Source organism: Rutilus rutilus, assembly GCF_951802725.1.
Source record: "Rutilus rutilus genome assembly, chromosome: 22".
Lineage (NCBI taxonomy): Eukaryota > Metazoa > Chordata > Actinopteri > Cypriniformes > Leuciscidae > Rutilus > Rutilus rutilus.
This window is the reverse complement of record NC_140227.1, coordinates 28,579,382-28,598,484: the sequence shown is the minus strand read 5'-3', so window position 1 is coordinate 28,598,484 and position 19,103 is coordinate 28,579,382. Positions and strand designations below refer to the sequence as shown.

General features: G+C 34.5%; 1 protein-coding gene across 2 annotated transcripts in view; it reads right to left on the bottom strand.

Moving 5' to 3' along the window:
• Positions 1–5,925, bottom strand: part of epha8 (eph receptor A8) — an 82,395-nt gene extending 76,470 nt beyond the window's left edge. Inside the window, exon 1 of one of the 2 annotated variants that reach the window (XM_084395406.1) lies at positions 5,682–5,925. In XM_084395406.1, the coding sequence (XP_084251532.1) occupies positions 5,682–5,769 (88 nt within the window). In that variant the 5' untranslated portion in view covers positions 5,770–5,925. The remainder of the gene's footprint in view (positions 1–5,681) is intronic. The other variant, XM_084395405.1, reaches the window with a different exon arrangement.
• Positions 5,926–19,103: the final 13,178 nt, after the last annotated feature.

The window sequence follows — 19,103 nt, the reverse complement described above, 5'->3', positions numbered from 1 at the left end:
CCTTTTCTCCTCTGGGATCTGAACCCACAACCTTATGTGTTATCATCCCAGATGCTAAAGCACTACAGCCTAGTGTCTCTCCCCATCGCCGAATCCACACTTATCAAAGTCACAAACAGATCGCAATCAATATCAGAGAGGTTTCCTCATGCAGGTTTCAGCTCTGCTTTTCCTCCACAGCGACGACGGACACGTAAGAAATCGTAATGCATCTCACACACTGCATTCCTGTCATTTTATCAACACGAGACGCCGAGTAAAATAGTGTGAAACAGATCAGAGCAAATGTGTCCTGCAGGAGGAAGGCGGCGCGAGGCCTTAAAACAGCAGGACAAGTCGGGGACATTGTGGGTAACCCTCCTGAAATTGTGCATGAACCCTGTGATGCTGAGACCCCAATTACAGAGCAGGACCGCCATCTCTTTCCTCGGCCTCCCGCGCGGATATAAACAGAGGAAAGGGATTTGACAGTCCTGTTCGGGAATCATTGTTTTCTCCCTGGGAAGATAAGGCTTTGCTTTGGGATTTTTTTTCCCCCCACTGTCACACTTCAGCAGTCACTTTTCTTCCCGCTTTTAAAGCCATTGAAGCTTTGATGTAACCTACATGCAGAAGCGCAAGCGTCTAGAATCTTGATCGCGAACTGCACACGTACACAGAAAAGAATCAAGAAGAATGTTCTGCTGAATGCTGAAAAGCATTCAGTTCGTTGCACTTTAAGTTAACTAAATCTATCATGCTAAAATCAAGTACTACACAGCAGGGCTGTTTTATTAAAACTGAAACTAAATTAATAATAATAAAAAGCATTTTTGATACTTGAGATGAGAAAAAAACGTTAAGTTATTTTATTTCAGCTACTTGCGAAGGCAACTTTTCTCATACCTTGATGTTACTAAAATAACTAAAACTGAAATAAAAGTTAATAAAAACTATATAGACACATATAAGATAAACTATTAAAAAAAATTGAAATGGGAAAAAAAATAACTTTAACTAAAAATTAAAAAATGCTTCAAAATATTAATAAAAAAATATAACAGTTACTTGATTGTATTAAAATAACATTGCGGTTTTTGCTGTTTGTAAAAGCACAAATTATTGCATTTCTTACAAACTTATAAAACACATTTAATTCATCGACTCATTAATTCATAAAAAACTAAATGTATAAATGTAAAATACACAATAAATAAACATGACTTCATTTAACTCAGAACCTCACTGAACTATGATTTTGACTTAATTACGTTAATAAATATACATAAGATCGGAAAATATGAACTTCTGCTGTCGAATACTCACTTTATAGAGCATTAAGATGACTACATCATGGATCAATGAAATACTAATGTGATTTTATAAGAGTAAGAGCTTGTCTATGAGGAACGCCTTCTACTAAAGAGGTTCAGATACGGAGCTTGAGGTTCCCTCACAGAAAGCCCAAAAGATTCATGCTCAAACCTTGAGTGTGCTGTAAAATCACCAGAGCAGAACATTAATATCTCATAAAAAACAACATTCATGCTAATCTTTTCTCATCAGAAAGGTGCCAATCACGTACAGGGAAAAAAAATCACTCTTCAAAACAAGATCTCATTCATTTCACCATGCAAAGGGTCTTTGAGAAACGGTCAGACTAAAATTCATTTAATTTCTCAAATAAATTCCACACATCCACTGATAAATATTCCAATGATGTTCTGGATTAAGGGCCAATCTAAAAAAATTATAAAAAATAAAAAAATAAAAAAGTCACACAGTGAATCTGTGACTAAAAAATAATAGTCATTTATTAACATGAATTAATGCATTAGCTAATGAGCAATATATTTGACAGCATTTGTTAACCTTAGTGTATGTTCATGTTAGTTTACAGTGCTTAATGTTAACAGATACTGCACAACATTTGTTCTCAATAATGTAGTAAATGTAGACATGAACACGAAATGCTGTACGAAAAGTTCACTAATGTTAACAAATGAAACGTTATTGTAAAGTGTTATCAAAACTTTTTTGTCTCTTAATAATTTCTTGTCCTTACACTTGTCTTCTAGCCATAAGCAATTTGGGTTTGAAATTAACTGGATATCTCTCGATAAATAAATAAATAATAAAATAAAATAAAATAAATTAAAACAAAATAACATTACATTAATAAAGAAAAGCAAAGAAACTCGTTTGGTCACACTTCACAATGCGTTCACAAAATTATCCATTATATCTTAATACAGTATGTCTGACTGCATGGCTGATGATAACGTACAATGTTTCTTACAATTACTATAGTGCTCTTTCTGACTTCATAAACACTTCTCTCTCTCTCTGTAAGTGCACTTGATGTCAACATTTTCCAATGCCTTTTTAATCACGACCAAAAAAAAACATTGAGTTTTAGCGTCTCTGGCACCACGATTCATATTTTACACGAGAATATGCACAACACAATCATAGAGGAAAATCTCTTGGATGTTTTATGCAATGCAATACAAACCCGAGCTTAATCACGCTCACACTGAAGTACTTTAAAGGGCAGGTAGAAATTCTTTTCAACAAGGATTTTCAAAAGACTTTTGTGCAGGTTAATGGAACAATTCAACAAAATAGCAAATGCATCAGCAGTAATGCACCGAACAGCGTAGCGCTAAAGAACAGAGTTATTTTGAATTTCAAACATGCGTCTCGTCGATTGAAAGCTCAAAAATAGGTGCCTTGTTTTCTTTTGTCACTGCAACTCGTTCAGAACAAATTTCTACTGAGATGTTTTTGAAAGCGTCTGCCGTTAAATTAAAGGCGAAATTGAAAGCCAAAGGTGCATTTGTTTATATATACTGCAGACCGGGGCTAGTTGTCACACTTTTTACTCCAGTGAATATTTTTCTGAAAGTCAGTTTCTGTAACAAAACAAATCTTAAAGTCTTAACTATATATATATATAAAAATTTAAAAAAGCTATTAAATATTTGGAACTTGTTCACCAAACAGATTTGGCAGGAATATGATGCTGCATTGGTAAGCAAAAACAAGCATTTATGCATTGGACTTCTGACTGAAAACGTCTGAGGTTGAGCTATTGTCACAACTTATGCGTGACAACTAGCCCCGGTCTCCTTGTTTGACAGCACAACTGTCTTCTAGAGTGTTTTTCTCTCGCTCTCTCTCTCTCTCTCACCTCAGCGGGCTTCATGCTGTATTGAACCGTTTGTGACAGTGACTAGAGAGGCAGAAATATCACGCAAACCGTGTGTTCACTTAGTGTGTCTGCGCAGAACATGCGTGCCGAGCTTCAGCCTCGGTCACACGCAAACCCTGAGCCTGAGATGACGTACACACACACACACACACACACACACACACACACACACACAGTGAGGTCATGAGGTCACAACCGCTTCACGTCCACACAGCATCAAAACAGAGATCAGTATTCTACAGCACGGGTTTTTATATGTAGACATTTCTTTAAAAATGATCATTAATGCTCATAATGCACAATATCTGACACTTTATATATTCATCTAACTAATTTAGAGATGTGCAAGTGTTTATGAATTAGAACCTTTGAGGTTTATAGAAAATCAACAGATTAGAATAGAATAGTGTAGAACAGAATAGAATTAATAGGATGGATTTATAATATATCTGTAATATATTTTTATTTGTGACATTATATTTGATACGAAATTAGATTAATTTAATATGTAAATGTATGATTGTAAAGAAAATCTATTGAGTAAAATTCATAAAATTAATTTATAATATATTTGTTATATATTTTAATTCTACAACATATTTTAGAATAAATTTGATTAATTTGATTAGTAAATACGTAAAGACAATCAATAGAATAGAATAGAATTCGTGACTTTATAATATATTTGTAATATATTTTAATTTACTACATATTAAATTTATCTAATTTTTATAAAATATATGCAAATGTACAGAAAATCAATAGACTAAAATAGAATAGAATTCATAGGATGAATTATAATATATTTGTAATAAATTGTAATTTATAACATTATATTTTATATTAAATTAAATATGTAAACGTAAAGAAAATCAATAGAATTTAAAAAAATAGAATAGTATAAAATTCATAAGATAAATGTATCATATATTTGTCATATATTTTAATTTTTAATATGTAGTATGTATATTTATGTACATAATATTTAGTATGTAGTTATAGGCTATAAAGAAATTAAATAAAGATGCTGTCAGTACATTGATAGTGGATGTTTCGGTGTCTATCCAAACGTACTAAAATGTATGTATTATTGTTTTTATTAGTATTACTGAAAGTTAATAACAGAGAAGCAAAAGTCTGGTGAGGGCCTATGAGTTAGAAAAGATTGATAACCTCTGATCTAGACAAATAACACAAATGCATGATTTTTCATTTTGAAGAGCGAGTTATGCGAGGGAATAACCACATATCCTGACAGAGCACACAGGACTCTGCATCGCACAGTGTGTGTGTGTGCGTGTGTGTAAGAGAACGACTCAGTGACGATCTGATGTTAGATATGATGAGAAAAGACCCTTATCACCCCAACAGTGCTCTTTTGCCAATCTGATGCTCTGAAATATAGGATTTACAGTATGATATAGTCATGCAGTCCGTGATATAATGGCAGATCTGTATCAGAAACACTCAAAAGATTCAGAAATGCTCTCGCTGTGTGTTATCGCACCGATGAGCCCGGCAGAACTCCGGAAGAGTGACGGGATCAGTCCAATCACAATGACAGATCCGAACAGGCAGTGTGTGTTCCCTCTTTCACAGTAACCGATCAGCCCACACACACACACAAAACACACACACTTACTCTGTGATATACGTGCACTTTCCAAAAGCATAATCATTTTTATCACACACACACACACACACACACACGTCACTCTCAGTAAAAGTTTTCCTGTCATTTGTACTGATGCATTTAACGGCCAAGTATCATCAAGGGGAGACCGGGGCTAGTTGTCACACTTTTAACTCCAGGGCTTTTAACTCCAGATAAGGTTTATTTTTGAAAGTCAATATTTTTTGCCAACACCATTATTGGCCAGGGGGAAGAAAAAAAAATACACACACTGACTTTTGGTGATAGTGGGGCATGTTGTCACAATGAAAACCTGCCTTTAAACAGCCTATTATATGCTTTCCAGGCAGAATCAAATTATGCACAACTAGAAAAGGTAACATTCAAACATTTCTGGCAATCATAAATTGCACTGTATAAAATTACCACATTTAAACAACTTATAGAGACCAGGTATTTATGAAAAACACTGACTCGAATTTGAATTATGTCAGATTTTTCTCTTAATGTTCATCACTCTTGTTTTATTGTGGTCATCTAACAAGCTGTAACAAAAAAAAAAAAAAAAAAAAAAATTCTTTCTACCAAGTCAAGGACACTTTATTATAGAGCAGTGGAAATGTACAATAAAGTAGGAAAAACAGAGAAAAGTCCAATGTTATGATATAGGAATTGATAAAACACATTAGATTAACTTTAAAGTCTAATTCCTATAGTTACTGATACAGACGCTGTGACAACTAGCCCCGGTCTCCCTATTTGCATCACCCTGACATCTGAAAGCAAGACAGCATAAGTCTCCATCAGTATGACACACACACACACACACACACACACACACACACACACACTTACCTTCATTATTAGACGTTCCTCTGGAGCCCAGAACCTGCATTGATATAGTCCACACTAAGAGGGGCAGCAGCCCTGGATCTGATGCCATCGTGCAAATGTGGACCCGGCGCACGGGGAGAAATCTCTCTCTCTCTCCCTCTCTCTCGCTCGCTCTCCCCTCTCCCTCGCTCACTCCCTCTCTCGTTCTCTGCCAGTGTAGAATCGGAGCAGTGGCTTCTATCAGGAACTGCTTTCAGAACTGCCTGCACTCGGGCACATGCAACATCACCAGGCGCAGCGCGGGGGCGTGTCCAGCGCTGCCTGTCACACACAGCAGCCAATCAGAATGCAGGGTTTGGAATATGCACAGCCCTATCTTTACATCCAGCACACCTCCCATTTATCATCTGCGGCTACAATCCTATGCATATATTTATTGATTTTTTTTACAGATTTAAATACAGAAAAAGATTTTTGTTTACAGAAAATAAGGAAAATTGGTTATGTTTAAGGTAATTAAATTAAACATAATGACCCTCAAATTTCCTGGAATTTGTGTGTGTGTGTGTGTGTGTGTGTGTTCATGTAGCCTTATTAAGACGAGTTTATTCAGTCATATGTCAAATTAGATTATATTTATGACTTGAATAAAAACAGTTTACTTAAATGAAGTGTTACCACACGAAACATTGTTTCAAACAACAAAACATTTTATAGTCGATAAAAGTATCCATAAATAAATGCAAATTAAAAAAAAAAAAAAAATCTATATAATTGAATTGTGAATAAACATATTCTAGCCCTATCATTTCTGGAACATGTGAAATTTAGTTTTTCATTTTTGGAAATGTAAGGCTTCAAAATGAAAATTGTTTTTAAGTGATGATGTGACTTTAATACTGAGACAGCATAAACTGTTATAATTAAATGTATAAGCTATTTCTTTCTTAAAGGTAAACATAATGTCAAATAATTAAATTACGCCCACTACAAGAATACAGCATTCAATCTAATCTTATTAAATATATCAAATGTTAGAATCAGATTCAACTATGGGGATTTTTTTTAAACCGTATTTTTAATATCTGGATCTTTCATAATGTTGACTCTATACTAATATTCCTGAAATGCTGCACTTTTTATAACTTTAATTCTCAACAATACTGAATTACTGAATGATAGTACTGTAAATCTCAAATTTTCCCGAGTAGAAGATGCTGCGCATCAAATATGTTTATCAAATATCCTTTCTTCCTCATTTTAGCAGATTAAAAAGCAGGGCATTCAATTTCAGATCAGTGTGTTATTATTTATGGACAAGAGGCCACCTCAGTCGCCATCGTCTGATGGATTTTCTGATTAAGTGCTTCAGGCGCAGATAAAACGATGTCTGCATATCGGCTCTTCTCAGAGCGTTTCTCATGGCAATATCTGATTCAGTTATAGACTTCCAACCTCCAAACTGGAGTCTTTACTTGCTTTCCTGACATTGATTCAACATAACCATAAAAAAAATCTGCTTTTCTGCTTGTGTCACTCGCTTAAACAGCATCAACACATTTTGCATAACCAATTTCAGATTTCTGCTGTAATACACACAATTTTTAGCCATTTAAAATATATTTTTCTACATTATGCCAAATTTGCTGTATATTTAAACATATAGCCAATTTTCTCGAATGTAAACACTCCGTCAAAAGTTTGATTGTTTTTCAATGTGAATGGCTTTTATATTAATTTGGTAACAGTCGAGTAATTAACAACTCATGGTTTCATGACATTTATAAGTGTTGAAATATAGCCTACATATATAATCTGCATTATAATTTGGTCATCAAGACTGAACTGAAATGTGCTGAATAATGAAACTAACTTTGCAACATCGACACTTTTAATAAACTGAATTGCATCAATATTGAACTGACTTGAGCTGATTAGAAACACAATTGCATTGCAAAAAAAAAGTATTTTTGGCTTGTTTTCTATCAACAATATCTTAAAATTCTTTAATCAATATATATTTACTTTAGAAGCAAAATGACTTATGATATTAAGTTTTGTGTTCATCAAAATTAAGTGAGTTTTTGCTCAAAACAAGAAAAAATATTTTTCAGTGGGGCAAGAAAAATAATCTTAAACAAGATTTATGACAGATTTTTTTTTTTTGCTTTCTTGTTTACTTTGATAAATTGTAAGTAAATGTTGCTTCTCAAGTAAATGTATCTTGAATTAAAAATGTTTATATATTTGAAAATGTTTCGCAGAGTTGCTTCCAGCTAAACTGAACTTGTTTCATAATTGATTATTATAATAGTGTGTGATAATTTATTATTATTAACTTTGCAACATTTTCTGTTTATTAATATGAAGCTGCTTTGAAACAATCTGCATTGTATATGCCATATATAAATAAATGTGACTTGCTGCCCATTTGTGCAGCTTTTTTAGATAAAGTTGACTGTACTTTAACTCAATTATAACACAACTACAAATAATTGAAAAAATATGAACAAATACTGAGTTCAAATTTTTTAGCACGCAAAAAAAAAAAGGGAGTCGTTTGAGAGACATGAAACTTGGAAATCTAGTGCCTGGGACAATAGTCATTATGCAAAAATATTTGACCACAGAATGCTGCGATTGACGAATCAGAATCAAGTATTCCATAGAGTCATGTAATAGAGTGCAACAGTCGGGTTCCGGAAGTAAAAACTCCATTCATTTTCTCCATAGGGAAATAGATTTTTAACGATAACGTATAAACCTTTAAAGACAGACCAAATGTCCACAATGTTGTTAAGCTTGTTTTTTTTTTAAATGATCGTGTTTAACAGTGGAATTCCTGGTGAAAAACTACATTACCCATGATGCTGTATAGAAAACTACACCAATCAGTCGAAAAAGCAACATGCGCCAAAATATCTCTTTAGCTCCGCCCACTCCCATGAAGCACTGCGAATGACGTAATCGTCTCTACGCCCTCAAAATACTTAAAATGTTTCTATATATTTCTTAAAATATGTTGTTTTTATATAAATACAACCAACATTTGTAAATGAGTAGATTTTTCCACTTTTTTCAATTTGATTATGCTGTTCGCAATGCTTCATGGGATTGTAGTTCTTTCCCGTTAAGTACATTTTCCAAAGCTTTTCCGTTTCAAATTGAAGTTTATAATGTTATGATTCAGCTCATAGCTGGTTGGATTGGTGCATATATATCTTATAACTCTTCAATTAACTAAAAAAAAAAAAAAAAAAAAAAATCCCAATGGGAAAAATGAATGGAAAAATACAACAAGGAGATTTACATCACAGTTCTTCTAATCAGAATTATAACTATTTGTTTAATAATACACATTATAATATGTACAAATGTTTGTAGAACATAAAGTAGTGTTACCATAAAGCAGTCTTGCTCCATCTCTGGCTCTGCAGCTGGGCGGGAGAAACAGACAGAAGATGAGAGGAAGAAGAGACACTTGGGGGATTGGGAGCCAAAGCGAGGGTCTGCGTCTTGCCTGCCAATGTCTTTCCTGCTCAGGCTGAGAATACAGGGAAGATGTTGTGCTGGGTCACAGCTAGTGCTGTTCAGTCCCCCTGTGAGCAACATGCCTATACGTGCAAGAGGGCCAAGACATTTGGATGAGTCTATGAGCCTCTGTTTATAACTTCAGGCCAAATGAGATCTCATACAGTATGTTGCTAGAATGCTAATGAAATCATTATTATTGCTCATACTTATGACTATAGTTATTTAGCAGCATCTGCCTTTCTACAAATCTAGTATGACTGTTGGATGTACGCCTCGTCATGTTATAATTAATATTCATGAGTCAAGATGGTGATTGATATAATATGTATGCAGAAAGCATGTTTCTCCATATCTACTGTTCAAAAGTTTGGGGTCAAAAATAAATTAATCATTTTATTTAGCAAGGATGCATTAAATTCATCAAAAGTGACAGTAAAGACTTTTACGTTGTTAGAAATTATTTCTATTTCAAATAAATGCTGTTCTTTAAAGCTTTCTCAAAGAATCCTGAAAAAAAAGTATCACTGTTTCCAAAAAGATATTAAGCAGCACAATTGTTTTCAACGTTGATAATAATAGGTTAAGATAATAGTTAAGATAAAAGATAATAATAAGGTTCTTGAGCAGCAAATCATCATGATTTCTGAAGGATCATGTGACACTGAAGGCTGGAGTAATGATGCTGAAAATTCAGCTTTGATCACACAAATAAATTACATTTTAAAATATATTTGAATAGGAAACAGTTATTTTAAAATGCTAATAATATTTCACAATATTTCTGTTTTTACTGTATTTTTGATCAAATAAATGCAGGCTTATGAGCAGAAGAGACTTCTTTCAAAAACATTAAAAAAAAATCTTACAGAACGTGTCAAGAGAAATGGAGTGTTCTCTTCTAAACTATTAGATAAAGATCTAAATTATAAGAAAATATATATTAAAAAGCAGAAAATTACAGATCTTGGAAAATCTCTAGAGGCCATGAAGTTTTCAGAAGGTGACAAAAACGTATACTGTGCACACATCCTGTAAAGATGACGTATGTTGCATTATGTGTGTGGGTGAACAGGAGCATTGTTGTGTGTAACTGCTAAAAATTAAGACAGTTAGGAGTTACATGTCTAGAAAGGTAGAAAACTGATAAAAAAATGTGTGTATTGCTAATGCCATTGGCGCGAACAGGAAAAGCATTGCAGGTAAAACCAAGCATTGTCTCAAGTGATGTAACAATTAACGCACGCAGGAATAATATTGAGTAGAAGCAGCATGTGCGCAAATGTAGAGGTATTGTGTGTCTTTAGTGATTATAAAATGGGGCCTTTTTGAGCTACTAGCAGAGTTGTAGATGTATGTGTGTAAGATCTTCTGGAGAGAGAAAGCAGCAAGCGGAAGCCTTTACAAAGTCAGTCAAGGTTGCCAACCATCGGAGCGGGCCGTGGGAGTGCGTGAGCAGGTATAGCTCACTGTAAACCCTAACGCTCAAAATAATGAATTGGTTTGAGTAGGGCCAACTCAAATTATACAAATTAGTTCCATAAAAATAACTTTTATGAGTATTTAGAACTTTCTTTTTCTTTTGAGTTCACAAAACTGACACATTTTAAGTAAGTTGAATTGTTTCATTGTTTTGAGTTCTATGAACTTGTTTCTTTTAATTTAGACAAATTTAAATGTAATTGAAACTGGGCTGGGATTTCTATTTCCCAGCATGCTTTGCCATGACACTGAAAAGGGAGAGTAAATGCTAAAATGAAATGTGAAACAAACAAATACATTTTCAAAAAAATGAAACAAATACCAGATTAATGTTAAGTGGGAGATTTAGTAGTGTTTAATGTTTTGTTATGCTAGTTTAGAAGAGTTTCTGTTATGTCGGGTTTGTGGGGGGGTTACCATCATGGTGACGAGTGGAGCGTGAGCTTGGTTTGAGAACAGTGTATATTAAATGTTTAAATTGCTGTACACATTCAGCAAGAGCTATGCTAATGCTATCAAAGCATTGTCACCAATTAACAAGGTAGCATTTATTGAATTAGCTGGTTAAAGCTAGCAAGTTTCCACTACTCAAAATATTTAAAGGGTTAGTTCGCCCAAAAATGAAAATTCTGTCAGTAATTACTCACCCTCATGTTGTTCCAACCCCGTAAGACCTTCGTTCATCTTCGGAACACAAATTAAGATATTTTTGATGAAATCTGAGAGCTGGATCACTCCTCCATAGACTTCTAGGTGACTGAAACTTGCTGGCCCAGAAAAGTTATTAAAGAGATCGTTAATATAGTCCAAGTGACTCCAGTGGCTCAATCTTAAGTATATTAAGCGACGAGAATACTTTTTGTGCGCAAAAAAACAGCAAAAATAACGACTTTATTCCACTATTCATTTCCTTCTCTCTGGGCCTCGAGTTAGTTCACGTAGTGTTTTTGCGCAGCGCGTCTGTGTTACACGTCACCACGTAGGCTCACTATTGTCCGACGCTGGTCATGTGTGTGATGCGTGTGACGAACAACACAGACGCGCTGCGCAAAAACACTACGTGAACTAACTCGAGGAAGGAAGGAAATGAATAGTGGAATAAAGTCGTTATTTTTGCTGTTTTTTGCGCACAAAAAGTATTCTCGTCGCTTAATATACTTAAGATTGAGCCACTGGAGTCACTTGGACTATATTAACGATCTCTTTAATAACTTTTCTGGGCCAGCAAGTTTCGGTCACCTAGAAGTCTATGGAGGAGTGATCCAGCTCTCAGATTTCATCAAAAATATCTTAATTTGTGTTCCGAAGATGAACGAAGGTCTTACGGGGTTGGAACAACATGAGGGTGAGTAATTACTGACAGAATTTTCATTTTTGGGTGACCTAACCCTTTAAGTTGAGATTACATGATAATTTTAAGTTGTGTATGAATTAGCCAACTGAAATATTTCAAGTTTAAAGCAATTAAAATGTATGATTAAAAAATAAAAATCTTCAAGCTTTGCTTACTTAAATGTTACATTTCTTAACTTACTAAAATCATATGTAACTGATTACCTCAAATTTTTTGAGTTTTGCCAACTTATTTGGGTTTACAGTCTCTGAGGGCGAAGAGCCAGCTGTGGTGCACTGAACGGCAGACTAACCCATACCACTCAGGTAGGAGGGGGTACGGTAAAGATCAGAGTAGACCCTGAGAATATAATCAAGGAAGAGTATATAATATACGCCTACCTGACTTCCTGAATCTATAAAGGTAGACCTTTTACGGGAGTTGAATATAAATAGAGGAAGTGGCTTGTGACCAAGATAAGAGTTATGTGGTCGCGGTAAAAACCACCCATTGGGTGACGCGGCTCAACCGCAATCTTTTGAACGGAAGTGTACATTCATTCAAACATAGCTGACAAATAAAAATAACATATTTGCAAACAACATTATAACATGCCAGGCTACAGCCCTGACGAGGAACAATCATTTTTGCAGTGCTAAAATGTACGGCTCCTTCCTCTATACATGACTATTTTAAGGCCAAGAACATTCTATTGTGCCTCTGCAGTGTGGAAAAGAGACTAGAACATTTTAAGGATGGGTGACTAAATCATACGGATTGATTTCATGCTTGCGAACGCATTCTTTTATGTGTTCAGTCCTAGAATATCCAGATAGTGTTCAGATTAACAGAGACGCACAAAATGATTTCATTTCTTCAGCAGTGTGCTTTTAGACGCACTAGCGTTCCCATCTTACGAGAGGCTTCTTTAGCTGTTTAGTTACTAATCCTCAGGAGGAGACGAAAGCAGCCCGGCATCTGAGCTTTACAGCTGTTCGCCTTTCAGCAGACGTGGAGAAACCCAGACAGAGATGATGCTACCTTAAAACATGCCACAAGACCAATCAAATGACTGAAGCTTAAACTATATTTTAACATCAAAGCTGCTTTAGAGTTTACTGCATTCAAATATAAATGCATATATTCTGCACTATTAATGCTTTGATTGACTTTAAACATCGAGTTCTCCAACAGCGATTCTGCATGAAACAAAATTAACTAAAAAAACCTAATCTGCACATATGCTGCCGTATCTTTATTTCAGGTTGTGCCTGATTTTAGTTCAACAAAGGAAAAAATAAAAAAGCTATTTTGTTCTGTTTCAATGCCAGAACATAAACAACGCATATATGACAGGTATTCTCAGAGATGGAACTTGTAATCAGTGCAAACCATATGTCTCGCAGCTCATAACCAAAACCCCTCATTAAAATCAAGAATATTTCATGTCTCAATGAGCGTAGCTTTATTTCCTAAGAAATTGTCAATGGGACATCATTAAGGCACAATCAAAATTACATGCGACAAGTCGTTCCGGAGAAGAAACGGTGTGTGCTTTTGTGAAAAGGAGCCGAGCAGAACTGAGAAAGAAGAAGTGATCACACGTCGACGGATCCCGCGGAACTGAAACGTCTCCCGTCAACACCACCGCCACAACATGGAGACGCCCCAAGCTGTGTCTCCTCTTCCTCACAAAGCTATTGAAGTTTCCTTAGCAGAACATAAGGTTTAATCTCCAAAAAAACATGCCCTGGTAATATTTCATACCAAAACCAAAAGAATATATATACACACACATATATATAGTATATGTATAGCATCTAGTTGCTTATTAGCATACATATTAATATTATAGGATATTGGGTGTTTATTAGTACTTATAAAGCACAACTTAATGCCTTATTCTGCATGACCTTATTTTACATCCCTTAATCCTACCCAATACCTAACCTTAACAACAACCTTACTAACTATTAATAAGCAGTGATTGGTTTATTGAGGCAATAGTCGTAGTTAATAGTTAATTAATAGTGAGAATTGGACCCTAATCTAAAGTCTGACCATATATACTGTGAGTGTGTGTGTGTGTGTGTGTGTTATATATTTATTTTAGAAAATATATATGAAAAAAAAATATGCAGTGCAATGCATAAGTTAATACACCCATGCTAAAGTTGACTAAAAAGAGGAATAAAAAATCATCTTTTGGAAATTGAACTTAATGCCTTAATTTAAAAAATTAGGAAAAATCCAACCTTTAAGGACACCAATTTTCTTTGTGAATGAATAATGTATCGTAAATAAATAAATGTTCTTCCTTAAAATACATGGTGCATAAGTTAGTACACCCCTATGTTAAATTCCCATAGAGGCAGGCAGATTTTTATTTTTAAAGGCCAGTTACTTCATGGATCCAGGATACTATGCATCCTGATAAAGTTCCCTTGGCCTTTGGAATTAAAATAGCCCCACATCATCACATAGCCTTCACCACACCTAGAGATTGGCATGGTTTTATTTCAGTTAGCCTAATAGCTAGTTTGATTTGCATTGAGAGATGATCTTATGGAAAGTACTCCATGCCAATCTCTAGGTATGGTGAAGGCTATGTGATGATGTGGGGCTATTTTAATTCCAAAGGCCAAGGGAACTTTATCAGGATGCATAGTATCCTGGATCCATTTACATTTCCATATTTATTTACGATACATTATTCATTCACAAAGAAAATTGGTGTCCTTAAAGGTTGGATTTTTCCTAATTTTTTTAATTAAGGCATTAAGTTCAATTTCCAAAATATGATTTTTTATTCCTCTTTTTAGTCAACTTTAGCATGGGTGTATTAACTTATGCATTGCACTGTATATATTATTATTTTTTTTTTTTTTGCATAGGTGAATTTGGGTGTAAATGTAAATTCATAAGCTTTTGAAGCTTCCTCTGCTAAACTAAACGTGTGTATGTGAAATTACAGCTATATATATATATATATATATATATATATATACACATACATATACATATATTATATACAGTATTATATATAAAATAAAATCTTAAATAAAATTTTATTAATATTCATATTTGCATTTAATGTGCTTGATTGTCATGGGAAAAATGACATCCCAATGCGAAAATATCTTAAAGTCTTGATGTAACAAAAGTAGCGAAAGATCTTTTCTTCCATATTGTGATGCACGTATTATTCAAGAGAGAAAAAAAAATGTAGGGCGGGTTGTTGATTGGATGGAGGAAGTCTGATGATCATTAAAAATGTGTTCAACATAACATGCATTTAGAAAACAGACACGGTGAATTTCCATTTCACGCTGACTTTAGTGCTCTTAAAAATAAACGTTATTTTCTTTAATGATATTTTTTGACGGTGGCATGAAAGTGTCGTTACATTCACCGACTAAATTGAACTTTTCTTCAGCCATATCCCTCAAGCAACAAACATCCTGATGTGCTGTCGTGTGCTTCGGCCCGCACTAACTCGAAGTGTTTAATAAACTCCAACATACTGCTGCACGAGAAGCACTGCTGGGGACCTGACGTTCCTGTGCGCTTGACGGACGCTCGGGCAGTGCGCTTGGCACGCGCCAGCCTTGAATTACCTGCCTGGCTACCCTGCGGCCTGCCATTTTGTGGCACTGTGTGGCAGCAGATGGTGCGGGTCACTACACGGGTCTTGGACACTGAGTGGCTGCTATATATAAACCTGCAGCAGCACGCTTGTGTGGTCTAATGGATTCACCTATTTATGGAGAAAACATAATAAATGCAATTAGTATTGCAATGAATCACGCTCATGCCAAGAAAACAGATGAGATTAATGTATTTTAAGCAAAAAATTCTGTATGAACACAATGTTTTTCTTATTAACGCATCACGGCATGCATTGTTGTCTTGCGTCATCTGTTATTGGCAGGACTTGTTGTTCTCTTGTTGCCGTTACATCATCGCTTAGCTATTTTTCCCTGACAAAATTGCAGACAAATGCTTTTCAAAGACTTTTCTGGGTGTTTGGAAACTTTAAAGGGATAGTTCACCCCAAAAATGTCACATTAAATACTATAGCATTTACTCACCCTTTTGTGTCATATTCAGAAGACTTATAATTTCATACTCAAGTAATATGGACTGCTTTTATGGTACTTTTGTGCCTTTTTTGAAACTTAAAAAGCTCCAGTCAGCAGATAAGAGCAGAATAAACTTCAAAGAAAAGAATATAAATTATAAATTACACAAAAAAAAAAAAAGGTTCAGGTCCAATTTCACATCAAATACAACAGAAATGTGTGTAGGCCTATATATATATATATATATATATATATATATATATATAGCCTCTAAGTACCATCTGAAATTTCCTTCTAGAATGATCATTTTTATCAAGCTTGTATGTTTATGTTCAGTTATTTCACTTAAATGGCAATGAAAATAATCTATTAATTAATTTAATTGTAAATAAATACATGAGTATTGTGAACTTATATATATTGATGACTCAATATATATATAAGTTCACAATACTCATATGTATTTATTTTTAAACTTAAATGGTTTGCCGCAATCAGTTTCCTCAATCGGTTTGAGTTGAGTTAACTTGTTGGGTTTTACAGTGTACTTAGAGGCTTTTGCATTAATACATTAATAATGTATTATTAATAAAAGAGCAGCCACATTCTTCAATATTTCTTTCTTGAAACGAAAAAGACGACGTGGATTTGGAACGAGGGTGAGTAAATGGCAACAGAATTGATATTTTTGGCCGAACTGTCCCTTTATCAGTGGCTGGAGGGCATGTGGGCATGTCACAATGAAGATGCCAACCTTATGGTGGCCGGCTCTCCAGATGGAGCGTGCGCTACAAAGGAGAAGCCTGTTCTCATCAAAGGCTAATGTGAAGTTTTAATCAAACGCCATCCGAATGCCAGACCAAACACTGAAAGGATGGAACATACGGGTCAAATTCAGTTCAAAAAGCCACTCAAAGGCTTCCTAAAATCGCCGCCAACTTCAAACGCACAAGCAAATCACGTTCTCCATGGCGGGATTCAGAGCCAATTTTAAGCTAATCACATTGGGAAGCCCTGCAGCTCTGCTAACCATGACGAAGGTACAAAAAAATAACCAGAAATCGCTATGACACAAAAAACAAGCTAGTGCTAGACATGCACAACAAAGAAGGTTAATGGAAAAAATAACACACACAAATTTGTCAAATGGCATTAACAAAGCTTATGTTTTTGCTCGTTTCAGTGCTAAATGAAGCCTAAATTCCTAGTATGAGAAAACCACACATTTAAAAGCAGCAGTTCTTATAGAAATCATTTTAATTTTAATGAAAAATGCTGTATGATGAACATCCTAAGCTGGTTTGCTGGTCTTAGTGGGTCACCTGGCACTGGTCAGGCTGGGAGACCAGATTAAACCAGCTAAGACTAGCAGACCATCTTAGGCTGGTTTAAAAAGTTTAAAATAAGAGTAATTTTGACTATATAAAAATATACTTTAAAATACAGCAATGTTAAAATATTTAACCGATTAAGTCACAATATTGTTTAATTGTATTCTATATTTTATTTTAAAAAAATGATGAATTTGATTTATAAATTGTTATATATTCCTTAATAAAAATACGTTTTTAAAATTCCCTACATTTTTCTATATTTTTTTTAACAATTTGCTGTACATAAGCAATATCTCAAAGACATTAGTAAACTTTTGAATGTGTTTTTAAATATGTAACTGATCAGAAGTAGCTATGTTTCATTTTATTCTATATTTTTAATATACATTTTATACTTTTTCATTTATTGTTGTTCAATCAAATGTTGTTGTTTTTTTAAATGCCGGTAATTAAAAAAAAAAAGTAAATAATTTGATGTACATAACCTGTTACGTAACGTGGTAGTGGAAATAGCACGAAGACGTGAAGAGGAGGATGTTGATGATGATGATGATGATGATGATGATGATGATGATGATGATGATGATGATGATGATGATGATGATGATAATGGTCTTTAATGACAAAACTCAGGAACCAGGAGAAAACCACACTTAACATCTAAATACACAGAGCAAACAAAAGGAACTTAATTAGATAACTAACAGGACACAGGTGAAGGAGATGATGACCAATTAGACAGACTAGGGAAAACAGGACTAACCCAAAAACGCGATGAACCATGCGAGACAGACCATAAATGTAACATAACCTTTATCAAAAAGACATTCATATTACTGATTTTTAATTTGCACTTCCACGAAGCCTCCATTTTCCGCTTCTCATAACTCATAATTGGTAATCAAGTAATCAATGTGCATAAAGTAATATGCTAATATGACTGTCAACTGCCCATTAAAAATAAAAATGCCAACGTGAGTGTGGTAAAAATACACCGCGTGTCACAGATGCAATGCAGAACATCTGTAGCTCTTATCACGATGACAGTTTGAGAACATCTAAAACGACATTAATTACATTCCTGACAGCCGAATCAGCAAGTGTGATCAATGTGACATTCAAAGTTAAGCCCTCTGCAAAAATCACACACCTCCAGCATCTCACATTATAGGCCAAGCGTGAAGTGTGTAGACGACCATGACAGGTTACCACCCGCTGATCTTATTACGTTGTCTTCAGCTCTTTAACCATAGCGAGAGGACTTTGCTTATTCAGTCAGAAATGAATCATAATCACAAAAGCACAGTCTAGACTCCAGACAGTCTTTGTTTCTCATTAATGGGCGATTCTTTCATTTCTGACTTCTTGAGGTCTTGAAAAACAAAACTTCTTCAAAGTATGTTTCATCTGTGTTTAAACATTCATCAGAAGTTATGAATTCTAATCAGCCTTGACTTTGTCTTATTATTTGTGACAGTAAATCTTTATAGATATTTTCTATACAAAACTGTACATAAAGTTCTTAGAAAAAGTGCAGGATTAAAGGCCATTGATTATGTCTGGCAATGAATACAGCAGTATATATATATATATAATGGCTTTTGTTATCCGCAGACCAAGAAGAACCAAGAGAAGTCAACTTTTAAATCAAGATCATGACAAAACAATGGCTGGTTTAACA